General features: G+C 32.1%; 4 protein-coding genes across 15 annotated transcripts in view; 3 read left to right on the top strand and 1 right to left on the bottom strand.

Moving 5' to 3' along the window:
- The window catches only part of LOC105121098 (LRR receptor-like serine/threonine-protein kinase GSO2), a 51,631-nt gene extending 45,140 nt beyond the window's left edge, over positions 1 to 6,491 (top strand). For 3 of the 4 annotated variants that reach the window (XM_011019608.1, XM_011019607.1, XM_011019606.1), the window contains one exon: positions 4,100 to 6,306. In XM_011019608.1, the coding sequence (XP_011017910.1) occupies positions 4,100 to 6,222 (2,123 nt within the window). In that variant the 3' untranslated portion in view covers positions 6,223 to 6,306. Of the gene's footprint in view, positions 1 to 4,099; positions 6,307 to 6,414 lie in introns of those variants that run through there. The other variant, XM_011019605.1, reaches the window with a different exon arrangement.
- Positions 6,492 to 6,614: 123 nt separating this feature from the next.
- LOC105121099 (calcium uptake protein 1 homolog, mitochondrial-like) lies at positions 6,615 to 10,324 on the top strand. Of its 4 annotated transcripts, none has more exons than XM_011019611.1 (8): positions 6,615 to 7,143; positions 7,334 to 7,401; positions 8,219 to 8,442; positions 8,571 to 8,654; positions 8,939 to 9,152; positions 9,444 to 9,740; positions 9,838 to 10,117; positions 10,221 to 10,324. In XM_011019611.1, the coding sequence occupies exons 1-7, from the start codon at positions 7,092 to 7,094 to the stop codon at positions 10,051 to 10,053; spliced, it is 1,155 nt and encodes a 384-aa protein (XP_011017913.1). In that variant the 5' UTR covers positions 6,615 to 7,091; the 3' UTR covers positions 10,054 to 10,117; positions 10,221 to 10,324. The 4 variants fall into 4 exon arrangements, with proteins under 4 accessions (XP_011017913.1, XP_011017912.1, XP_011017914.1 ...); XM_011019610.1 differs by having other exon boundaries at positions 10,213 to 10,324; XM_011019612.1 differs by having other exon boundaries at positions 9,838 to 10,108; positions 10,234 to 10,266.
- A 3,293-nt stretch (positions 10,325 to 13,617) lies between these two features.
- On the top strand, positions 13,618 to 18,218 carry LOC105121100 (NEDD8 ultimate buster 1-like). Its single transcript, XM_011019614.1, has 11 exons — positions 13,618 to 14,045; positions 14,725 to 14,844; positions 14,979 to 15,075; positions 15,484 to 15,519; positions 15,642 to 15,829; positions 15,931 to 16,033; positions 16,467 to 16,648; positions 16,727 to 16,804; positions 17,154 to 17,256; positions 17,334 to 17,427; positions 17,540 to 18,218. Exons 1-11 carry the CDS (start codon positions 13,714 to 13,716, stop codon positions 17,941 to 17,943), a joined length of 1,737 nt encoding a protein of 578 aa, XP_011017916.1. The 5' UTR covers positions 13,618 to 13,713; the 3' UTR covers positions 17,944 to 18,218.
- Positions 18,219 to 19,602: 1,384 nt separating this feature from the next.
- On the bottom strand, positions 19,603 to 23,698 carry LOC105121101 (protein OS-9 homolog). Of its 6 annotated transcripts, none has more exons than XM_011019619.1 (9): positions 23,457 to 23,545; positions 22,742 to 22,799; positions 22,173 to 22,259; positions 21,861 to 22,064; positions 21,608 to 21,685; positions 21,142 to 21,257; positions 20,969 to 21,035; positions 20,780 to 20,886; positions 19,603 to 20,019 (listed from the first exon to the last, which is right to left on the bottom strand). In XM_011019619.1, the coding sequence occupies exons 3-9, from the start codon at positions 22,212 to 22,214 to the stop codon at positions 19,917 to 19,919; spliced, it is 717 nt and encodes a 238-aa protein (XP_011017921.1). In that variant the 5' UTR covers positions 22,215 to 22,259; positions 22,742 to 22,799; positions 23,457 to 23,545; the 3' UTR covers positions 19,603 to 19,916. The 6 variants fall into 6 exon arrangements, 5 of the variants coding, with proteins under 5 accessions (XP_011017921.1, XP_011017920.1, XP_011017919.1 ...); XM_011019618.1 differs by having other exon boundaries at positions 22,742 to 22,815; positions 23,434 to 23,499; XM_011019617.1 differs by having other exon boundaries at positions 22,742 to 22,815; positions 23,457 to 23,489.
- Positions 23,699 to 25,272: the final 1,574 nt, after the last annotated feature.

Here is a 25,272-nt window from a genome sequence, read left to right as displayed (position 1 = left end):
TTTCTTTATATATATATATATATATATATATTATTAGTTTTTTTACAAGTGATAAGATGATTTTATTTTATTTTTTGTTTGTAATTTTAGAATATAATCTCGAAACTACATATTTAATTGAAATTAAATAATCAAAACTGATATTATACATGGAAATAACTAAAGTCCCTTTTAATAATTACTACTAGCAACACACTTCCACAACTATCATCTGTTCTAAAATATTCTTAATACTTTATTATTAGAATAATAAGGATATGTATTTTTAATAGTACTTCTAAAATTTATTTGGTTTTGTTGTGGTTTCACATAAAACACCTACTTTAATTAATTATAGAGAAGCAAGGAATTACGTAATTATCTCATAATCATCTTCCACATGTTTTTTTCAAGGATAGCATGCTTGCCTTTTCTAAAAACAAATTCTTTATCAATTATAATAATCTTTTACTCTATTTTTTTGCTTTATTAATATGAATAACTTATTTTCTTAAACTCAAATTTAGTCAAACGATAGGAATAAATTAAGTTAATCTTGTACTCTTAGCATTTTTGTCAAGCTATTAGAAGAACTAAACCTGTATATATAAAAAGAATATTTAATACATGTAATTAGGAATATTTAAGGCACCGTTTTGGAACGTGGTGCAAATCGCGTTCTACAAAAAATTTATTTATTTTATTAAAAATTATTTTTTATATATATTTTGGATCATTTTGATGTGTTGATCTCAAAAATAATTTTTTAAAAATAAAAAAAATATTATTTTGATGTATTTCAGCATAAAAACACTTTGAAAAACAACCACAACATACTCCCAAATAGACCCTTAATAGTATATTATTAAAATAATAAGGATATGGATTTTTTTTCTTTAGATAAATATATGAACAAGGATAGTAGATTTGTTTTTCATGTCAATGGAAAATAATCCTTATTCTTTTGATTTATTATTTTCGTTCTTCGTTTTTTTATAAAAGTTTTGTTTGTTTTCAATTTAATCCTTCAATTATAATTTGTCAAATATTTTGCTTTCAATTGGATTTTTATTCTTTAATTTCTAGTTTTTTCCTTAGTTTTTTTGGTTAAAATTTTAGTAGTTTTTAATTTCAATCAAGGTTTATGTTATTTTATTTTTTAATTTGACTCTCATTATTTTGATTTGTTTTTTTATTTGTGAAAGTTATTTTTCTTTTCAATTTAATATTCCAATTAAAAATTTTTGCGGTCCCTTTAATTTTTTTTTAATTTTAATTTTTACCCTCATTCTTTTAATTATAATTTTTATTTTTATTTTGATCCTTTTGTGTAATTGATTTTTTTCTCAGTTTCATCCTTTAGCTTTTGATTTGTTAGGGATCGAGTTTCGTAATTTTTTCATTTATAGTGCTTCCGAACTAATGACACGGGTCACAAGTTTTAAAGTTATTGCGGTTCAACATTCTTTTATCTTGCTCATTTTCTTTTTCAATTTTATTGTTCCATATTATTATAAAAAAAATATTTTTATTTTAATCAATCAATTTCATATGTGTTTTTATTTCTATTATTTTTTATTGATTTTAATAAATAAATTTAATAAATACAACTAGGTAAATATTTTATTTTACGAGATCAAATATCTTAATCTACATCTATCTTTTAATTTTTCAAGTTTTTGTTGTAGTTATTGTTAACGAGTTTTTTTTTCATTTATTTACATAGATGATTATCAATTTATTTAATTAGATACTTGTATAAGCCTTTTGATTTATATTTTAAATTTTTTATGTAAAAAATCACATTAAAATAACTTGTATATCTAGTTGAGGTTTAAATTTTAGGAGCTATTAGAAGAACTAAACATGTATATAAAAAAAGAATATTTAATATATGTAATTAGGAATTTTTAAGGCACTGTTTCGAAACGTGGTGCAAATCGCATTCCACAAACATTTAATTTTTTTTTTGTTAAAAATTATTATTTTTATATATTTTGAATTGTTTTGATGCGTTGATCTCAAAAATAATTTTTTTAAAATAAAAAAAAACATTATTTTGATGCATTTCAATACAAAAAATACTTTAAAAAACCACCACAACCACACTCCCAAATAGATTTTTAATAGTATATTATTAAATTAATAAGGATATGGATTTTTTTTCCTTAGATAAATATATGAACAAGGATAATTGATGTGTTTTTCATATTAATGGAAAATAATCCTTATTCTTTTATAAAAGTATTGTTTGTTTTCAATTTACTTGTTCAATTACAATTTGTCAAATATTTTGCTTTTAATTGGATTTTTATTCTTTAATTTCTATTTTTTCCTTAGTTTTTTTGTTAAACTTTTAGTAGTTTTTAATTTCAATCAAGGTTTATGTTATTTTATTTTTTAATTTGGCTCTCATTATTTTGATTTGTTTTTCCATTCGTGAAAGTTATTTTTCTTTTCAATTTAATATTCCAATTGATAATTTTTGCTTTCCCTTTAATTTTTTTAATTTTAATTTTCACCCTCATTTTTTTAATTATAGTTTTTATTTTTATTTTGATCTTTTTGTGTAATTAATTTTTTTCTCAGTTTCATCCTTTAACTTCTAATTTGTTAAGGATTGAGTTTCATAATTTTTTAATTTATAGTGCTTCCAAACTAATAACTCAGTCACAAGTTTTAAAGTTAATACAGTTTAATATTCTTTTATCTTGCTCATTTTCTTTTTCAATTTTATCGTTCTATATTATTATAAAAAAATATTTTTATTTTTATTTTTATTTTAATCAATTAGTTTCATACGTGTTTTTATTTTTATTACTTTTATTATTGATTGTAATACATAAATTCAATAAATACAACTAGGTAAATATTTTATTTTACGAGATCAAATATTTTGATTTACATCTATCTTTTAATTTTTTCAAGTTTTTGTTATAGTTATTGTTAATGATTTTGTTTTCATTTATTTACATGGATGATTATTGATTTATTTAATTAGATACTTGCATAAGCTTTTGCATAAGCTTTTTGATTTATATTTTAAATTTTTTATGTAAAAAAACACATTAAAATAACTTGCATATCCAATTGAGGTTTAAATTTTAGGTTTATATATATATATATATATATATATGAGAAAGGAATGCAATTCTAATTGTATTCAATGGGAAAGACATGAATTGTTTAATAGTCAATATATTTAAACCTAAACCATATTTTGTATTAAATTTATATGAATGCATGGTTAAAATTATATGAAGAGAAATTAATTTCAATCGACATTCAAACTAGTTTGACGATAACTCTTACCATTAAACTAATAAAATAAAAGATTTAACATGTAAACTGGGTTTCTTTAGCCCTATATATAGACAAAAAGTAGAAAAAAAATAAAATATTCATGCCAAAGTTGAAAAAAGAGAAAAATATGAGAAGAGGTTTTAAATAAATAGTTTGAATTTAGTTTATGTTATCACATAAACCAATTGAATTATTTAAAATTTATATTAGTTATGTTTAGATAAAATGTAAAAATAATAATAATGAAGAAAATCATCTCTTACACTAGTTCAATCTTTATTAATAAGTCCTCCAAGTTGTTTAAAAGTTTATGATAATACAGGATTTGAATTATGTAATTTTTGAAACTTTATCATTTTGTTAATTATGCTTTTTCTTTCTTAATAAAATTACAAAATCAATTGATACAATAGCATCTCTTTAGAGTAATAAGAATTTCATTCTAAATGCATCAAGAAAATTATATATATAATTTTATTACTCTTTTTATTTTAGTTTTAGGGAAAAATCTCTTAAAACCAAATTCAAATTAACAATAAAAAGTTAAAAATTGAAACTAAACACCAATTAAAAATCTCTTCAAACCAATTTCAAATATAATCAAATCATTAAGAAATTGATTACATGTGAATAATTAAACAACCACATTATATTACTACCTCAATGCAAAGCCATATGACTAGTTTAGTAACAGTTTCCTATTCCTCGCATATAAGGAGAGCCTTCATTAATCCTATATTGCTCGCCCTCTGTACGATCCTACAGTTTCCATTACATTATTGTATGCTAAATTTCTTTTAACATGGATAATTTGCAGGCCTTTGTGAGTTAAAGCATCTCCAGGAACTAGATATCAGCTATAATGATCTCACTGGTTCTTTGCCTTCGTGTTTCTCGAATTTGACAAACCTTCGAGTTTTAGATATCTCTTTCAACCACTTCACTGGGAATATATCCTCGAGTCCCCTCGGTAGTCTCACGTCCATTCGAGATCTAAACCTGTCAGACAATCACTTCCAAATACCAATCTCACTTGGCCCATTTTTTAACCTTTCAAACCTCAAGAATTTGAATGGTGACCGTAATGAGATATACGAGTCAACAGAGCTGGTACACAATTTAATTCCAAGGTTCCAGTTACAGAGGCTTTCTTTGTCACGTACTGGACTCGGCGGGACATTTCCGAAATCCCTGTACTATCAGCATGACCTTCAATTTGTTGATCTCTCACACATCAAAATGACAGGAGAATTTCCGAGCTGGTTGTTACAAAACAACACAAAACTTGAAGAGCTTTATTTGGTCAACAATTCTCTTTCAGGATCTTTCCAATTAGCAAATCATTCCCTTGTGAATTTGTCACGTTTGGATATCTCGAGAAATCTCATCCACAGTCAAATCCCTACTAAAATTGGAGCATGTTTCCCCAGGTTAGTGTTTTTGAACCTGTCCAGAAATGATTTCGATGGCAGCATTCCCTCTTCGATCAGCAATATGAGCCTTTTGAAAGTCTTAGATTTGTCCAACAATAGCTTATCAGGCCACATACCCGAGCAGTTGGTGGAAGGCTGTTTATCATTAGAGGTTATCATGCTTTCAAATAATTATTTCAAAGGCCAGCTTTTCTGGAAAAATTTCAACTTAAGATATTTGACAGAGCTGATATTAAGAGGGAATCAGTTAACTGGGATTCTTCCGAATAGCTTGTCTAATTGTTCTGCATTGGAAGCATTGGATGTTAGTCACAATAATTTGTCTAGTAAGATCCCGAGATGGATTAGGAATATGTCTTCTCTTCAATATTTAGACCTTTCAGAGAACAATCTTTTTGGAAGTCTACCATCCAGCTTTTGTTCTTCAAGGATGATGACAGAAGTTTATTTATCTAAAAATAAACTAGAAGGATCACTGATTGATGCATTTGATGGCTGCCTGTCGCTGAACAGATTAGATCTTAGCCATAATTATTTTGGAGGTAAAATTCCCGAGTCAATTGGTTCTTTGTTCCAGTTGAGCTTTCTTCTTTTAGGTTATAATAATCTAGAAGGTGAAATCCCAAGCCAGCTGTGCAAACTAGAGAAATTAAGCTTGATTGATCTTTCTCATAATAATCTGTGTGGTCATATTCTTCCATGCCTACAACCTAGCAGCAAGTGGTATCGGGAACGAGAAGCATCTATAAATCCTTCTGATAGTGCTCCAGGTCCTATGCCATTTGCCGCTGCTCCTATTCCTTTGGAAGATCCTTCTGTGAATAAAGCTTTTGAGTTTACAACAAAGAGTAGATCTTATTCATTCAAGGGAATCATCCTCACTTACTTCTCTGGTATCGATCTCTCCTGCAACAATTTGACTGGAGAGATTCCCTTTGAGCTTGGATACCTTAGCAACATCCAGGTGTTGAATCTATCCCATAACAGTTTAACAGGTCCAATCCCACCTACGTTTTCAAACCTGAAGAAAACTGAAAGCATGGATCTTTCCTACAACAACTTGAACGGGGAAATTCCTCGTCAGCTTCTCAACTTAAACTTCCTTTCTGCTTTCAGTGTAGCCTACAATAACTTATCTGGCAAAACACCAGAGATGGTTGGACAATTCTCAACATTCAACAAGTCTAGCTACGAGGGAAATCCGATGCTTTTTGGACCACCACTCACCAATAACTACATTGGAGAAATATCACCATCACCGTTGCCAAGGTATAAGACCGACAAAAATGAAGAAAACGGCTTCATTGATATGGAGGCTTTCTATGTGACATTTTCAGTTGCATACATCGTGGTTCTGTTGGTAATAGGTGCAATTCTGTACATAAACCCGTATTGGCGACAATCATGGTTTTACTTTATTGGGGAGAGCATCAATAATTGCTATTACTATCTTGTAGACAATCTACTTGTGCCAGCCAAGTTCAGACGATTTCAGCCTTGTGTCTGAAACGGTATTGGCTCTGTGTATACTTTATTTAGAATTTACATTTTCAAGTCGTGATTAATCAATAAACCAGTCATATATATATATGATGTAGATATTGGCAGAGGAACTTTATTCCTAAAATAAAGTGTGGTTATGGTTCTTGTTTGGCCTTTTCATGAATTCTGTACTCGTGATTTTTTATTCTTATTGTAGTTAGTTCAGGTTTTGTCAAAAATCTCACAAGACAATTCAAGATTTGTATTGAGTAGAAATTGTCCTATTCAGGGTACGTAGTTTAAGGAGGAAACTATGAAGGGAACTGATTATTAATTATTTCGTCGTTCACTGTACCTTGGACACAAGTTAGCTGCTACCAAGGAAAAACTAAAGGACGGGCTTAACTGTCTGATCATAAGAAACTATCTTAACTACATCTTTCTCGGTCAACAATAACATTCTTGATTCCTGCTAAAATTCCATTTCCATCTTTCTCTTTCATTTATCTATTTCTTAATTCAGAAACCCTTTTCAGCTTTATCTGTTGTAAGAACACAGAAAGAAATTTTTTACTACTATGTTGTCTTGGGAATTCCTGAGGAAATCCTCAGAGCTGGCCCGTAGAGTGCTTGCCAATCAACGGACCTGCAAAAGAGCAATTCTCACACAATCAGAAGGGCCTGATCCATTACCAGCGGCAGCTTCTTTGTCAAGATCATCCTTCAGTGGGTCCCAAAATGATGACCATAAGAGTGGAGATGCATTGCTGAAATTTTTATTAAGATCAGTCGCTTCAGGAGTTGTGATTGTTGGCTCCAGCTTGAGCTTTAGCAACTGGTATCCTTCCTTGGTTGGTAAGTGTTCGTTTGTTTCTTTCGCCGACATTGCAAACGATGCAGCATGGGTGTCAAGTGATGATCTTCTTCCATACAAGAAGAAGAAAAGGTTCCTCCTTGGAGTTACCTCTGTAATTTTTTTCTTTACATACAATTTCGGTTTTTCGAATTGAGTCATGCATAATATACCAGATTCTTTTCTACAATATTTTTTTTGCCAGCATATGAACAGATCATACAGACTTTTTCAATACCTGGTATTGGGTACTCCTTTGTATCATTTTTGTCGATTGTTCCAGATTCATACAGGAGAAGAGTTTTCTTTAATTATGAAAAGCGCATCAGGTTGCAAAGCCCTCCAGAGAAGGTACGCAAATCTTTCAGGAATGGAAATATTTTCTTTGTATTTATGACAGCATTCAATCACACACATTATTGGCGACTCAATTCATTGCAGCAACATGTCTAACTTTAAGCAATGAGAAATTAAATAATGAACTTGTGTGTTGTTATTTGGTTTTCTGTCTGTTGAAACAAAGCTTTCTTCTTTTCTGATTTACCTATTCACTGTGATTCCAAGTATGCACTTTTATTAATTGGCAATCCTACGGCTAATCCTGGTATGGCAAGGTCATTTCAAGCATGTCTTGGACATTAGATCTCAATCCTGTGTCTCCGGCGGTGGAAGCTATCTAGGCTTTCCAATGCAGAGCAATGGACTACTTCAAAACCATTTGGAGGACATTTATGTTTTACCTGATTGTCTGATCGGGAAGCTTGAAACCTTTAAATGACTTACGAATGGCTAATTCATCCACGAATGGAGCCAAACATTCAAATATTGTTAGGGGTTTGTATTAAGGAGAGTTAAGGATGTGCATCAAGACAACCTTGCTGTCCTTCAATAAGAGCACCCCAAAACTCAGAAGTGGCATGAAAGTCAGTTGTCAACTACCCACTATCTTCCAACTCCTCCTAGTTTTAATAGGATTGATAATTTTGTTCAATATTTTTCATTTTGTTTCCCTGATATTCTTTTCTTTTCTTTTCTTTTCATTTTGTTTCCCTGATATTCTTTTATTTTTTATCTTCCTGGGTGTGGAAGCCATTATTACAACTATGAGTACTAGTTATATGTTATGCTGCTTCTTTTTTGTGTAATGTTTCATTTATTTTCCTTTCAGGTTTTTGAGTACTTCGCATCTTTGAAAAAGCCTGATGGTGAAGTTCTTACGACACCAGCAGACTTGATGAGAGCAGTAGTTCATGTATTTCCTCCATCAGAGTCAAATCGCGTTAGAGAGGGATTTCTGAGAGGGGAAACAGTCCCTGGGGAATTGCATTGTGCACCTTCAAGATTTTTCATGCTTTTTGACACTAACAGTAATGGACTTATTTCTTTTTCAGAGTAATAATCTATTGTCTCTGTTGAATTTGCTGGCCTTATGAATTTCTTCAACATCATTCATGTTGCATCACATGTTCTGTTACAGAAACTTGTGTTCTTACTTAGTCCTTTCCATGTTCAACGTTTAGGTACATCTTCTTTGTCACCCTGCTCAGCATTCCTGAATCAAGTTTTTCTGTTGCATTTAAGATGTTTGACCTCGACAATAATGGGTGAGTTGCTTGTAGTTTCAAGATCTATGTGCAGTTGGCAGGTGACCAGACCAGGAAGCTACTACAAGTAAAGACATTTAGTTCAGTAGAAATATGAATTGCCTTTCTCTTGAAGAAAATTTTTCATTTACTGCTTTCTGGACACACAGTCCACATTTTTCATCGTTTAGCTTCTGCAGAATATCAAAACAGTTTTGAAGTTCATTGATACTTATAGTACAATTTGCTTCTTGATTCTCTTATTTCTATTTGTGCTTATTTAAATGTTCGCGTGTTTATAACAGACAAATTGACAGAGAAGAATTTAAGAAAGTGATGGGTTTAATGAGAGCTCAAAACAGGCAAGGGGCAGGCCTCAGAGATGGAAGGAGATTTGGGTTGAAAGTAGCGGAGCCTGTGGAGAATGGTGGCCTCTTAGAATACTTCTTTGGCAAAGATGGCAGGACCTGTCTCCAACATGAAAGATTTGTCCAATTTTTGAGGGACTTGCATGATGAAGTATGTGTTTATATTTCTAACTTCTTATTGCAGTTTCTGTTGTAATCTGTGTTTATATTTCCTACTTTTTATTACAGTTTCTGATGTAATCTCCCATGAAGGGTTTTAAATGAACAGGATTTTTGTTGGGAAATGTCTGGAATGTCATAATATTTGATTCGATAGAGGAGAAGTTTCCTTTTCCAGTCTAATTGTGCTCTTATGAATCATCAATTCTTGATTCTGTTCATGATCATTGTCTCATTGTACTCGTATACAATTCACAAGAACTGAATCTGTTGAATTTTACAGATTTTACGGCTGGAATTCGCCCATTATGATTACAGATCATGTGGTACTATATCAGCTAAAGATTTTGCCTTGTCCTTGGTTGCGTCAGCTGACATTAGACACATTAGCAAGCTACTCGATCGGGTAGATGAAGCAAGCAATGAACCACAGATAAGAGACATACGAATTACATTAGAGGAGTTCAAAAGCTTCGCAGAGCTACGTAGACAGTTGCAGTATTTATCTCTCGCCATTTTTAGCCATGGAAAAGTGAATGGGGTGTTAACGAGAAAAGATTTCCAGAGAGCTTCATCGCAGGTAAATATTTAGCTGATTGTTACATTTCTTCAAGCTTTGTTGACATCCCATTAACTGTCTTACTTCTCATACTGATATGTGGTTTAAGTTTTACTAGGTATGCGGCATCTCCATCACCAATGATTTGGTTGACATAACATTCCATGTCTTCAATGCTAATCGCGATGGGAACTTAAGTTCGGATCAGTTTGTAAGAGTTCTGCAGGGACGTGAGACGGCAAGCTGGATCGCTAGAGAACCAGGATTGAAGGGATTGATGTCTTGTTGTGCAAACTGCGCCAAAAATTACTCATCTGCAAAGCGTCTCCTCTAATATATTGGCCAATACATGGTAAACCTGGACATTTACGTAAAGCATAGCACCATAGGTATGACAGGTTAGTGACTAACCAACATCTAGCTGCCCATTTTTATTTTTATTTTCTTCATGGGGTTGCACTAGAAGTATTCACTACTGAGATAGGTATTAAAGATTGTCAGGTTTCGTCTGCAGATTGAAGTGAATGTATCATGGATAACCCAGAAAAACCACGGCATTCTCCACTTCCCAACTCTGATCGATCGGAAACATGCTCAGACTCCAATCCAACATGTATTTGCTCCTTCAAGTCACACCAAGTTGTCTCTCATTTAAGTTTTAAAGGTGAAATACTCCCTGGACATTTCCTCTCCTACTCAAGGTCATATAGGCCAGAGATGGGATTAGTATGCTTGTTCTTGCCATGAATATAGTACAGTTACTACAGTACAGAGGCTTCGCTTTGTTTGTAGAAAATTATGCCATCAATAATTTTCCACGATTTTCACAGCCTTGCGTATAGATGTATCCGTGGAGTCTATGTTTGTTGTTAAGCCAGCATGGCCTTGTAAAACCTCTCTGGTATTGTTCTCCTTATCAACCTTTCCTTCCTTTCCTATTTTTACTTTGGCAAAAGCAGTGTAAAAAGGTGTTCAGGCAATTTGCCTTCCTCTTCTGTTCAATATTTTGTTTAATATTTCATTATGCTCCTTTATCACGTACTGCGCATCTGCCTCTAGGATTGAATTGCAACCAAATTCAATCGATTTATATGGAACACGGGTTTTTCATACTTTCGAAGTTCAAAAGCTAGTCCACATGTTCTTTCAGGAGGAGGCATTTTTTGTTTTTTGGAGCTCAAAAGATGCATTTAGAACTTGGGACAGAACCACTAATCAAGTTCCAGTAGTAACTTTCTTCATCATTCTCTACAAAGAACTGAAGCTACAGATCTAGATAGAATATCCAAAGTCCATCCTCACTTGTAATCAAGCACTTCATGAAAAATTGCTGGTGAACCAATACTTGAATGATAATGTACACTGTTAAATTCCAAAATAAATTTCTATTGTAAGAAAGCTCGTGCAAGCAGTATGGTGCAGATGGTTTACCAAGTGAATAAGCAAATGAATATTTGCATTCATCATTCAAGCGATTGCGAGTATTTTTAGCATAAAAGTCAACATTGATACTGTGTCCATGCAACATACGCAACCCAGACTACCATGTCCATACTTGTTTATAATACAGATAAACACAGGAAATGCAAAATATTCACATTTATGTTCATGCAGGCATTATTTGTGAGTCTGTATATAGCATCTTCCACAGCATCAGGATGATGAAAATGGCAAGTGCATTATATTTTTATCTCTTTGTAATCAAAAAAAGAAATGCCACATTAATAATAATCATTTGACAACAAAGCTATTACAATCATGAAAGTTAAATAAGATAGCATCATTCTAATGTGCCAAAATCTACACAGCAAGCAAATCCATGGATTATCAAACACAGCTCAATCTTGGAACTGGTGTGGGATTCATAGGTGCCCACTAATCATACGGAGTATGATCCTTTCAGCACATTGATGTGGAATGAAAGAAATTAATTAATCAAATTTAAGTGTTTCACCATCCAAATCTTTAGTCATTTGTAAGACTAAGAGAGTTCATGCACCCAAAGGAACAAGCAATTAGATATTTTCAGCTTCATCCACAAAATGATTATAGTAGTTAAATAAATGTCAGTATTAATCCCCCCATCCCCGACCCCCTTGATCTCTAACACACGCATAGACATATAATTTTAGATGGTATTGAAGATTATAATTATGATTATGGTGTAACACATTACAGAACAATCCTCGTATATAATTTTAGATGGTATTGAAGATTATAATTATGATTATGGTGTAACACATTACAGAACAATCCTCGTATATAATTTTAGATGGTATTGAAGATTATAATTATGATTATGGTGTAACACATTACAGAACAATCCTCGTATATAATTTTAGATGGTATTGAAGATTATAATTATGATTATGGTGTAACACATTACAGAACAATCCTCGTATATAATTTTAGATGGTATTGAAGATTATAATTATGATTATGGTGTAACACATTACAGAACAATCCTCGTATATAATTTTAGATGGTATTGAAGATTATAATTATGATTATGGTGTAACACATTACAGAACAATCCTCGTATATAATTTTAGATGGTATTGAAGATTATAATTATGATTATGGTGTAACACATTACAGAACAATCCTCGTATATAATTTTAGATGGTATTGAAGATTATAATTATGATTATGGTGTAACACATTACAGAACAATCCTCGTATATAATTTTAGATGGTATTGAAGATTATAATTATGATTATGGTGTAACACATTACAGAACAATCCTCGTATATAATTTTAGATGGTATTGAAGATTATAATTATGATTATGGTGTAACACATTACAGAACAATCCTCGTATATAATTTTAGATGGTATTGAAGATTATAATTATGATTATGGTGTAACACATTACAGAACAATCCTCGTATATAATTTTAGATGGTATTGAAGATTATAATTATGATTATGGTGTAACACATTACAGAACAATCCTCGTATATAATTTTAGATGGTATTGAAGATTATAATTATGATTATGGTGTAACACATTACAGAACAATCCTCGTATATAATTTTAGATGGTATTGAAGATTATAATTATGATTATGGTGTAACACATTACAGAACAATCCTCGTATATAATTTTAGATGGTATTGAAGATTATAATTATGATTATGGTGTGGTTGTGGTTGTATTTTTAACTGTTTTTTAAATTATTTTTTATTTTAAAATATATTAAAATAATATTATTTTTATTTTTTAAAATTTATTTTTGATATTAGTGCATTAAAATAATAATAATAATATTAATTTTAAATAAAAATAAAATTTTAAAAATCTTCAAAAATGATTTTGTAAAAACAAAGACACTCTTAATTGTTTATATAATTTAATGGAACTTGTAATTGTAATGAAATGAAAAACTTGATTTATTTAAAGGACTAAATTTAACTATACTAAAATAGAGATATACCAAATTTAAGTACACTAAAATTGAATAACTTAAATGTAATTAATTATATAATCCACCCTCGAGATGTTTTGGAGTATTATAGCGATTGTTTTTTAATTGTAAGTAATAAAAACTACCAAATTTAAGTACACTAAAATTGAATAGCTTAAATGTAATTAAGTATATAATCCACCTTCGAGATGTTTTGGAGTATTATAGCAATTGTTTTTCCTTGTAATTGTTTTTTACTTGTAAGTAATAAAAAATTTTATATTTTTAAAAAATTATTTTTAGTAATAATTAATATTTTTTTATTTTAATATATCAAAATAAGTTTTATAGTTTAAAAAAATTAATACAATTTCCAACTAATATTAAACTGTAGCTTTATCCAGAGCCATTCCAACTGGCAACTACTACAATTTCCAATCCAGTTAGAAAAACACAAAAGCAACGTGATCGCCAAGGAAGGAAATTACACAAAAACTTTGTTTGTCAATATGTCACTCAACCTATATAAACCCCAAAAGAAACCAGCTTCTCATTCACTTCTCACTCTTACACAAATACAAACACTATGTCTTCTTCTTCTTCTGCTTCAATTGCAAAGCTGAAGGTAGCAGGGACATGGGCAGGACTCTTAGAGGTAGAAACAGAGAATTGGACTGTGCCCATGTTGAGAGAAGAGATTGCAAAGAGATCAAGCATGGGTACTGAGTCGATCAACCTAATTTTTGCTGGCAAAGTCTTGAAAGACTGTACTAGTGAGGAAAAAAGCAGTCTTTCTCAGCTGGGTATTAAAAATAACTCTAAAATTCTTGCTTGTCGTGTCTCTGTTGAGGAGGGTAAAACTTTAAAGAATGAATTGTTGGCTGATGATGAAAGGAACCGTAGACTTGCTCGTATTAGGTGAGTTCTCCTCTTCTTTTTATTTTGTTTATATATATTTGGTTTTTTGAAATCGTATGGCTCAAGGTTTTTCTTTTTTTTATATTGACTTAATTGGAGTGCTGCCGATGATGGGTTTGTAAGTTTTTGATAGGTTTTATTGTTTTGAATTTAGAGAGAAAATTCTTAAGTGTTATATTTCTTGGGAATTTTGTGTCAAATTTGGTCTCTTTAGGTACTTTTTATCGGTCCTTGGGTTCTTGGTGCTAACAGATTTTTGAGATTTCGCAAACATTTTGATTTGGGTATTGAATTGTGTAGGTAGATTGGACAACAGTGCTTGAATTTTTTATGGATTGTTATTGATGCAGACTTAGGTATTTGAGCTTTTTCTATAAACTAAGAAGATGAATCAATGAGTGAAGTATTTTGATATGATGGTCAAATCTGTTGGAAGAAAATACAATTTGAGTTTGAACTCGGTTAATTCTTTATCTGGAAATTTATATAACTCAGGAATGACTAAGCCAAGTTGTTCCAACCCCCAACTAGAATTTTGGATTTATTTGTTGTGCTTCTGCTACATGTTTGTTGAAGATAAATCTCTCAGATGTGCTGACTGAGGATAACATCGTTCTGAACATGTCTTTGTAATTTGCAAATTGTTGCATTTCACATGTGGTTTCTTTTAACTTGGCAGGGCAGCTGTTACTGCATTGTCCAAGAGGCATGCAGATGGTGCATTACCTATAGAAGACTTTGATATTGAACTTGAAGATCAGAATGGGAAGAAAGTGCACTTTTCTGAGACTGATAGACTGTAAGATACTGAAGTAAATTGTGCTTGTAACTTTTCTAGATTGTTTCGATACCTGACAAAAATTCCATGGTTAAGAGTTTAAGGGTCTATCATCCTACTCAATAAGAAGTAAGATCTGAACCATTTTTTGGCAGGGCAATAATGACAGGTCTGATGCTCCATACAAGTGGAAAGCGATTTATCAGAAAGCAAATGTTTACTGATGCACTAGAAGTTCTTACTATGGGAGAGGTTAGTTCCTAGTGCATTTATTTAAATGGTCAATTTATTGCAATTGATTTGTATATTTGACTTCTATGGTTTAATCAATTGTTTTGGAGTAAGTTATTGGTGCGTCTTTTAAGATATTCCGATTGAAATTTTTTAGGGGACAGTTTTTGTATCTACATATTATACTTTTTCATAGATTTCCTTTAATTAACTTATCACAATTCCCTTTATTTTTCATATTTCCTCTGCTTGTCTATTACAACTGGCATTGTGCTCCTTTTCAAAACTTTTCTCATGCATATGAAATGATTTTTAGACTTATTGGATGACTTTTTTTGGCTTTTGGAAACTTGATTGTTGCTTATCAATTGAGAAACCCTCCAGTAATTGACGAAGGAAATGAATATCCTGTTGATTTCTATGTTGCAGGAGGCTTTCTCTCTATGCAATCCCAAGTCCATTGAAGTGAGTGAGCTATTTTTTTGCTTTAACTTAGATGGCTAATGCTAGATCCTTTTCTGGTGTCTTTTATGGTTAAGTAATTAATACTGTCCTTTTCTTTTGCCTTTCGGCTGTGTTGCTTCCAGCTCGTTGACAATATTCCAATACTGCAAATAGACATGGTCTGGTGTTACTTCATGCTCCGAGATATTGCCTGGATTGCAGTGGCAGGATTACGCCTCAAAAAGGCTAGAGAAGGACTTGAGCGTGCTCATGGAAAGGACTCCTCCCGATTCAGACTGCTTCAAGCTGGTCGTACTTCAGAGCTTGCACTGTGAGTGTCTAATGTAAAGTTTTCTGCATGGGTACTGATAGCTGGATTGAAAGTCTTGGTTGGCACTTTGAATGTAACTCCATTTTGTTATTTCTTTGTAGATATTTGCGATTGGAATTGTTGGAAGGAGTGGTGGCTTATCACAGTGGCCAGTTGGACAAATCTAGGAAGTTCTTGGCCTCTGCACAAGAAAAGTTCTTCCAGGTCAAACATTTTTTTCCTTGTGTGCGTGTGTGTAGACATGACATTGTATCAGTGAACATACTTTTTAAGTACATAATGTTTTCTCATCTTGTTTGATATATTCTGGGATAGTTTACTGAATGTTGTCTGATTTTTCTCATTTTGTCTATGGATGATGTATGATGTTTGCAAACTTTTACCAAAATTGAAACCAACGCATCTGCAAATAAGATCTAGTTTTTAGTCTTTTTGGTTGAAGTGGTTGCTTTTGAGGCTTGAACTTTTGCAATTGTCTAAACGTTGAAATCAAATTTATGAATCTCAATATTGAGTAATTCTGGATTCTTCATTTACTTTGTCTTTGATCTTCCATCTCAATGCACTCTTTCTTTTCCTATCAAAGCTTCCTTGCATTTTTATTCCTTCTGAAAACAAGCCCTATTGTGGATTCCAGCTACAAGTGCCTGATGAAGCCTTATCACTTGTCATGAGCATGGGCTTTTGGGAATGGGATGCAAAACGAGCATTAAGAATGAGCAATCAGGATATTCAGAGTGCTGTTAATTTTCTTGTAGTAGAAAGGGAAAAGAGAGAACAGAAAAGGGAAGATGACATTCGTCGAAGAAATGAAATAATGCAAGTGTCATAAAATTGACTTTTGTTTCATATGGGATTATCCCATGTTAGTAACATCATTTCTCTGCTGATTTCCAGGGAGCAGAAACGGTATGGAGTTACACCCTTAAAGAAAGCTGTGGATCTCCAAAGACTGACAGAGGTGGTCTCCATAGGGTAAGCAGGCATTTTAATACCTTTGTTACTGGTGTTCCTGTAAGAAAACATAGTTTCGTGTTGGAAAACTTATTTGTAACAAGCATTAGGAGTGCATATATTTGTGCTTCAACATTTGGTACTCAAACGTTTGTTATCCCAATTTCATGCACATTCTTGGTACCTGAGCTTAATATTGTGTTGGAGGAGCAATTTCATGAACTTCCTCGATATTTTGACATGTTGATTATCAGATTCTTCAATTCTTTAGGGCATTCTGTAAATATGATATTAACACTTGTACTTCCCTTTCCTACTCATTTAACACTTATCGTCCCTGGTAAAAGCTAAGGGTTCCTCATTGTGGCAGGTTTGAGAAGGAGCTAGCTGCTGAAGCTCTTCGAAAAAATGAGAATGATACTCAAAAAGCATTGGATGACTTGACAAATCCAGAAGCTAATACTGCACTTCAGGTTTCTGAAATTACACATGAAATATTGTTGAATTTCATTTCAAACTTTTATCATTACTAACTTGAGTTGACCTGCAGCGTAATATAGAATTGAGGAAAAGAAGAAGACAGCAACGAGCCACTGATGCCACCATTGAACGGCTTGTGTCCATGGGCTTTGAAAGATCAAGAGGTACTAATAAGCAGCTGTGCGTTGTGGTGCACTAATTCTAGGCTGTTTCTATGTTTGTAGGCATTATTACCTTGCCAAGTTAGTGACATTTATTCTTGCCTGCTTTCTGCAGTGATTGGTGCTGTCCAAGCTGGTGGTTCTTTAGAGCAAGCCATGCATCAACTGCTCACACATTCCAGAGCAGATACCACTGTTGCTGCTGAAAACAGTGCAAATGCTCATGGTTCAACTGTTAATAATAATGCTAGTGCTCCTGATTCACCTCCTACCGACCTTGCTCTGGATAATCTGGATCCAGATGCCCTGGATATTGATTGTAGTAATGAAGGTCCATCAGCTGCTGAAATTGAACAGCGGGATGTGGAGATGGAGGGTGAAATTGCTGATGAACTAGCGAGAGGTGATGCATTGTCTGATTATGACATTGAAGTAGCCAAAGAAGGGGAGGCCATCAATGAGTACCTCGCTTTGCTGGCGTCAGCGGATGGCACTTCATCTTCCCAATCTTCCCAGTAAGAAGAAATTGACTCAAAGAATAGCACAAAGTGTATCTTTGTGAATATATTGTGAATAGTGGTAATAGCAAGTCTGGTGATATGATAGAGCCTTAGTGTTTAAGGGTTGAAACTAAGCATAGGCTGCGTTGTTGTACTGAACTGCACACAGCAAACGTAATTGCAGCATCCATCTTGAGAGTGATGGTGTTGGCAACGATCCTTTTTATTGTAAAACAATGACTTCCTGGTTGAAATAAATGCACTATAGAGATGAAAGCCAAGCAGAAGCAACAATTCCCGTTTGTTTGTATTTCTAATAGATTTATCTACTAGAAGAAAGGTTGCCCTCGCAAAGGTAAACGTGGAAGAAATTCATAAGCGCAAGTATTAACTGATCAGGTTTTTATTTTTTATTGAAAAACAATATTATATCATCGAAAAACACATCGAGTGAACAGGAAGCTTCTGATTTTTTTATTTTTTTGTTTCAAGCTTTTTCGAGTGAACAGGAAGCTTCTGATTTTTTTTATTTTTTTGTTTCAAGCTTCTTCTTTTTTTCCTTTAAATAACATCATTCAATTTCTTGATAGAATTAGTATTGCAATTATTACCTAATGCATGTAAAAGATTTGGAAAAGCTTATGGGGCTTCACTTTTTCCGAGTTTTCTTTTAATTTTCAAACCTTTATCCTTTCAATTATATCCCATCATTTAATGATATGGAATTAGTATTACAATTATGGTATAATTATCAAATTAAAAGGAATAAAATTGAATTGTAAAACAAGAGAAAATATATGGCTAATCTAAAAGTTTATTTTAATCCAAAAATTTATTTTGCATATTTTCTAATTTCTAGATTAGAAAGAGAAAAGAAAGGCACTAGTAAGTGGTGAAAAAGAGAGAATGATTAGTTATGATTTCAGCAACTAAAATAATTAAATTTGATATCAACAGATTTTATCCGATGATGAGAGAGTTTAATGATAATGAGTGTTTTTTCAGATGATTTTAGAGTGCTTTGAGGTTTGTAGATAGTTTAGAAAGGATTTTATAGTAGGTGTTTTTAAATTAAAATAAGTTAAAAAAATAAATTTTTAACCTTAAAAACTGAAAAACTTGACCATATAATTTTTTTACCACTAAAGTGGCGTCTAGATTTTAGATTGGATAGGCAACATAACATCTCTTATAAAAATATGGCCCGAGTGCAAGAGCCACAACTTTTTTTTAAGCCTTTGAGCCCCGGGCCACTCAAAATTTGATTATTTTTTTAAATTTTTAATATTGAATTTTTTTATTAAAAATTAATTATTGATTTCTTTTTTAAGTTCATTGATTAATTTTGAATTGATATTTAAATTTTTAGATCAAATTCAAAATTATATAAGAGTTAAAGTGAAAAAAGTTTCAAATTTAACTCGACCAAATTTAATAATAATTTTTAAAAAATCCTCTCACGCTACGTCACAAATTCATTCTTCAATCTTAAAATACAAAATATATTTTAGTAATATTGAGGAATGGGAATCAAAAGAAATTGTAATAACATTTTAATTGAATTCTGTGCGTCCCATATATTACTGGTCCAAACTAAGCTCTCCAAATGTTCTCACCTTTGCCTTCCATCATGAAGCAAAAATCGGCATGTTGGAAAGCAACAAATTAGTGGAATGCATGGAAAGAAATGGAAGAAATTTTGGAGCATCAAGGAATGTCTTGTTCCGTAAAATTTACATGTATTTTCTGATCAGTTTCATCAACCTGGAGTTATCCAAAGTTCCATTAAAACTGTCTTAAGACTGTTTGATGTCAATGGCATGACAGTGATTGACCATTTGTTGCACTTGCGAAGAGAGAGCTATATAAAACACGAAGAACACAATTTGTTAGCTCGTTCAATTTGATCCATATTGACAAAGGTCCCTGTGCGTCGCTTATTCATCTGAATCATAACTAGATGATTCAATGTCAGACACCATAAAAATCTGTTCATCTTCGGGTTTCGACTTCATCTGGCTTAGCTTGTTTGTAATCCTTTGGAAGAAGGTTGCAATTAATGGTGTGCCACACTGGTCTCTCTTCTTGAAACAATCTGCGAAGTCAAAAGTGGATGCAACGCATTATGCATGAAAGCAAGTATTGTAGATTCGGTTGGATAAAATGGCATGTTTCCATAGAAACTTGAGAGTCCATTTGAAGCTATATTAACACGAACTAAATACAAAACAAGCTCATACCAGCAACTCAACAGATAAAACAACATTTTCACACAAGATACAATCACAAACAGATTGTATAACGATATGTTGTTGCTTTGTACAACAATAATATTTTTCATTTCGCTTTGTCGTTCTCCAAGGAGCATAATAATTGTGCTTTGTACAACAATAATATTTTTCATTTCACTTTGTCGTTCTCCAAATTCACCATCTATCATTCTTACAGATTTTTTTACCTTCATTTTGCGATAAACAGCACATGGATATGAAAGCCCAATTTTGTGGTAGTAGTAACATGTAACTTATTCAAATAACAACTTTGTTTAAAGTTTAAACAAGTGATGCAAGGCACCTTAGAGATGATTTTTCACCATAACAAGAAGATTGGCATTTCATTGCGCCCTGGACTGTCAAATTGAGTCTAAAACTTGAGACAAATTGTGTTGATCAATCAAGCCTTAAAATGAAGTAAGGCGCTTTTACCACCAAAGATTGAACAGGATTGCTGAAGTTAACATGCTATTGTATATTTTATTCCTTTGTATTTAAACCATAAGCAATTTAAAGGTTGCAATATTTTATCATGATCTCTAGCAGCAATGGTTTTCACCTCAAAGAGGGAGAGAGACTTACGGGTGCTTGCAAAGCATTGGAGACTGTACTGTAAGAGCATACTTGCACGTGGATAGCTCAATGATAGAACTAATCATAGCTCTGGGCTCTGAGCATACGAATCTCACCTGCACATAAAGAAAACACAGGCACCACATGAGAGAGAGAGAGAGAGAGAGAGGATGCAAAAAAGTAACTTCTCCACCGTACCTCAGTTTCTCGTGGCTCATTTGTAAGATCACATATGGTTCCATTTGTATACTGATGAGCATGATACCTACTCACACAAACAATAGAAATATGATGGTTACCGTCTTGTATTCGCTTTACTTTGCCCACAAGCCGAGTTTACCTCACACTCTTTGCATGGGTTGGTATTTTACCTTTGAGATGCATCTTTTGAATGATGATCCTTCAGTGTAGAAATGTCAGAAAGATTCTGGTTGAATGCAGCCGTGGCTTCTTCATCATACACACCCAAGATAAATTCTTGGACAGCCTGTAATGGGAAATATATGCATCATGAAGGCAATAAAATGCAAGTTGCAGGTGTGCAATGTACAAAGGGAAGCTGAAATTACTGCTGTCAAATGTCCTAATCATTCCAAAATTTGGAAAATAAACTAGGTTTTCCAATATAATAATAGTAGTAGCAACTGCCTGGCATTATTGCTCTTACTATGACAAGCCTAAAAGGATGTATAGGACATCCTATCCACCGAAACTTCAAGAAATTAATCCATCAGCATGCTTCCAGTTACAAAGCAAGGAAATATCAAAACCAAAGGCAAAACAAAAGAAATTAAAAAATCAAAGATAAGAATAACTCATACATGCCCAGATCACAACCTTTTCCTTTTCATCCTCCACATGGAATTGCCTTATTTTATTCTGATAGCATAACTCATAAGACCACCAACCCTCTTGCTGCATCAAAGATACTGCAGTGTAAGAGAAATGACTTGCGATTGATGCAAATTTATTCAAAAAGACCAGATATCAGAAAACAAAAAAAGCACAACTGGAAGCAATTTTGATCAACAAACAGAATCGCATTATTTAGTATGACATGTCCAAAAAAATTTTAGTGACAGATACTGACTCTGACAAAGCATGAGCCTTTCAGTACTTCAAGCAACTCATCTGGTGTCTTCAATTTAACCCGTTCCTCAGTTTCCACAATCATGCTGCTTATATTTAGCTGAGTAATTGGTTTTTCACTCTTGGCTTTCTCCACCTTAGGCAAGAAGCATAAATAATTCTCACCATTTTTGTTGGGTATAACTATTGACTCCTGGTCATCATCCTGCAAAGTTGTCGGATTAAAAAAACAAATCATTTTTTATATATAAGTTACAGAAACCAAATTCCAACACAGAGAGAACTAAAAAGGAAAATAAATTAAGGTTATCACATTGAAAGCTAACGAATGGTCATTAGGTTGTTGCATGAACATTCTTCACACCAAAGAAACTCACAGGCTCCATGGGATGTGGAGAAACTAAAAGAGAAAAAAAATTATTGTTATATCAGTTTGAGTCTGAAACTTAAAAACTGACTTTAAAATAGAGAATCTGAAGCTATTTAAAATTACAACAGAGTTGAGCATTTGCAATGTCATAACACGGTCACTGTTCAATCCCTCAATACCCATCTGCTGCAGAAAATGAACAAGGAAACTCTCTTGACTATCAAATAATACCAACCCTCCTTTGCATGCAAACTTTTTGAGAAACATTCATCTTCCAGATCCTAGCCAGGACAGTTTTTCTCTTTTCAAGTCACAAATTGACTGGCCCCAAGTCCCAGGTTCCCATCATATTCTCATTTTAACTGATCAAAGAGCATGCGGTGATAACAGTGTTAAAAGGCGCATTTTTTAAACATGGACATGCAATCTAGCTGATGACAAAGACTAGCATGATACAAAGATATACGTAGCACAGAAAGGAAATAAAAGCCAAAAACCCTACGCTTGCTTACAGGAAGAAAAGGAGAGTCTTCTGAATGAAATTCGATCTGATATTTTGGTTCACGAGAACTGCGAAATGTAGCACCTGTTGATTAGCAGAAAGTTAACATAGCAGATTTAGAAATACACAAACAGAAGAAGGATATAACTCAACAACATTAATTTAACTAACTCGCTTAACATGCAAAACACAAAAACACCCTTGTAACTGACTGAACATATCAAAACAGGACTTGAAACCTCTAAATTCTTAAATAGTGCCATGACAACTGCCAGCAACAGTCATGGCTGAATTACAACCCCCCATTTAGTTATCCGTGTTTAAGCTTCATTCATAACCAGTAAACTACTTCATGCTTTGATATAAAACAACTAAACAATAAAAGGCCAAGCCGATTCAGCACCACAGCGTATTACAAACTATCATTAACACCCTTTCCCTCTGAATTTTGTCCAAAAAATTACCTTCTAACCAATTAAAGGCACTCCAATGTTCTCCACACAAAACATAAAAATCTTTGTTGAAAAAACATTGCACGAAACAACAAAAACATTCCATGAAACACATTAATAATTAATTAATCCTAAGAAACCAAATTCTTCAAAAATTGAGAAATCATAGCGAAACAAGATAAACCCATGACAAAAACAATAAAATCTCAAAGACCCATTAATCTTATGTTTACAAAGCAATCGACTTTACAGTCAAAGTAGCAATCTTTTTACCTACATGACCAGGGAAGATCTGATCAGCTAAAACATGGTTGCATACAGTGTATAACACCACAATTAACCACAAAAATCTCATCTTTCTACTCCCTTGCTGTGGTTTATTTTACTTTTATTGAACTTTTATGATTAATAATCTAAGAACTTCCAAAAAAATTGCAGATTTTGGGTTTTGCGTTAAGAATTGAAGAGGAAGAGGAAGCGTTCCTTTGCGAGTCTGAATCATGTGTTCTTGAGGCTGAATTGATTGGCAAATGAAGATTCGCCACGTAACAAATAGTGGGCTGGATAAACACATCTAGTCCAGGCTTGTGATGATTAGATTTTAAGATCGAATTTGGGCCCGTCTGTTTGATTGGAGTTACAATCATCATATATATCGAATTTGGGCCCGTCTGTTTGATTGGAATTACAATCATCATATAAAAAATTTCACAATTTCCCGAGTTATTATAATTATAATTTAGTCAACTCAATTCATCAAAAACATTAATTAATCAGACCTTTAATTATATATATAATTAAATGCTAATTGATTGGCAAATGAAGATTCGCCACGTAACAAATAGTGGGCTGGATAAACACATCTAGTCCAGGCTTGTGATGATTAGGCTTTAAGATCGAATTTGGGCCCGTCTGTTTGATTGGAGTTACAATCATCATATATTTTTTTTTCACAATTTCCTGAGTTATTATAATTATAATTTAGTCAATTCAGTTCATCAAAAACATTAATTAATCAAACCTTTTATTATATATATAATTAAATAATCTCTTGATTAGTACTGATCATCCTTAATAAATAATTTTTCAAAATTACCTTCTTTCCTAATCATTTTTTTCCATTTTACCTACTTTTTTTTCTTTTTTCTTTTTTTCAAAAAAGGAAAAAAAACTTAATAAACTAGAAAACACTGTGAGATTTATGAGATAAAAGATTTATAAATGGATTTAATACATAATCTTTTAAATAACAAGGACTAACTAATTAGTTTTTGTTAAAATATCAAGAATAAGTGATAATTGATTCTGATTTTTTACTTGTTGAGGTGCTTGGTTCTTCTTCTTTTTTTTCTTCTTTTTCTTTTTTTTGTCTTATTCTTCTTATTATTATTAAAACAAATCCATTCGCCAACAACTGTATCCTCAGGGATGGTGATATATTATATTTTCCATTTGTTTATTTTTTATTTTATTTTTTTATTTAGTGTTCGGACGCTGAAAATATTTACAGAACTGATCGTGTCAATCTTATACTTGGCGACAGCTCTTGTTAAATAAAATCCCTCCTCATGGCTACAAATAATTTGTAGCTGTGGTGGTAGAATAAAAAATTTGGAGGAACGGGGTAGTTTACAAATCTATTTTATTACATTTTTTTTTATCTAAAAATACTTTAAAATATTATAAAAATTTAAAATCAACTTAATAAAAAAAATCAAAACCGACCACAATCTACCTTTCTTTTTATTTTTATAGTGAAAAACTATATTTATTAATTAAATTTTTTTTATCAAATAAAATTATTAACACAAAGATTTTTTTTATTAATTGGATTTTGATAAAATAATAACTTTTTTTATTTTATGCTTTTTTTACGGGAAAGTAAAAACACCAAAAAATAAATAAAATAAATTTTTGAATTAAAATAAAAATTAAAAAAACTTTAGATTGGCCAATCATTTTCTCTAATGTTTTACATTGTAGCCATTTAGTTTTAAATTTTATCTTTCTACTGAAAATATTATCTTATAGAATTACACTAAAAAATCATTAAATTAAAATAAAAAAAATTGATGATAAAATTTTAAAA

Source organism: Populus euphratica, unplaced genomic scaffold, assembly GCF_000495115.2.
Source record: "Populus euphratica unplaced genomic scaffold, PopEup_1.0 scaffold31.1, whole genome shotgun sequence".
NCBI lineage: Eukaryota > Viridiplantae > Streptophyta > Magnoliopsida > Malpighiales > Salicaceae > Populus > Populus euphratica.
This window is presented reverse-complemented; position numbering and strand designations above follow the sequence as displayed.

Bases quoted from the DNA above. Each gene is read 5' to 3' on its own strand.
- LOC105121099 (XM_011019611.1), top strand. From the start codon at position 7,092: ATGCAGCATGGGTGTCAAGTGATGATCTTCTTCCATACAAGAAGAAGA. The intron at 7,144-7,333 runs GTTCCTCCTTGG...CGATTGTTCCAG, and splicing joins CCATACAAGAAGAAGAAAAG to ATTCATACAGGAGAAGAGTT. The intron at 9,741-9,837 runs GTAAATATTTAG...AAGTTTTACTAG, and splicing joins TCCAGAGAGCTTCATCGCAG to GTATGCGGCATCTCCATCAC.
- LOC105121100 (XM_011019614.1), top strand. From the start codon at position 13,714: ATGTCTTCTTCTTCTTCTGCTTCAATTGCAAAGCTGAAGGTAGCAGGG. The intron at 14,046-14,724 runs GTGAGTTCTCCT...TTAACTTGGCAG, and splicing joins CGTAGACTTGCTCGTATTAG to GGCAGCTGTTACTGCATTGT. The intron at 15,830-15,930 runs GTGAGTGTCTAA...ATTTCTTTGTAG, and splicing joins CGTACTTCAGAGCTTGCACT to ATATTTGCGATTGGAATTGT.
- LOC105121101 (XM_011019616.1), bottom strand. From the start codon at position 23,538: ATGAGATTTTTGTGGTTAATTGTGGTGTTATACACTGTATGCAACCAT. The intron at 22,816-23,456 runs GTAAAAAGATTG...GCTAATCAACAG, and splicing joins GATCTTCCCTGGTCATGTAG to GTGCTACATTTCGCAGTTCT. The intron at 22,065-22,741 runs GTAAGCAAGCGT...ACAACTTTGCAG, and splicing joins AAGACTCTCCTTTTCTTCCT to GATGATGACCAGGAGTCAAT.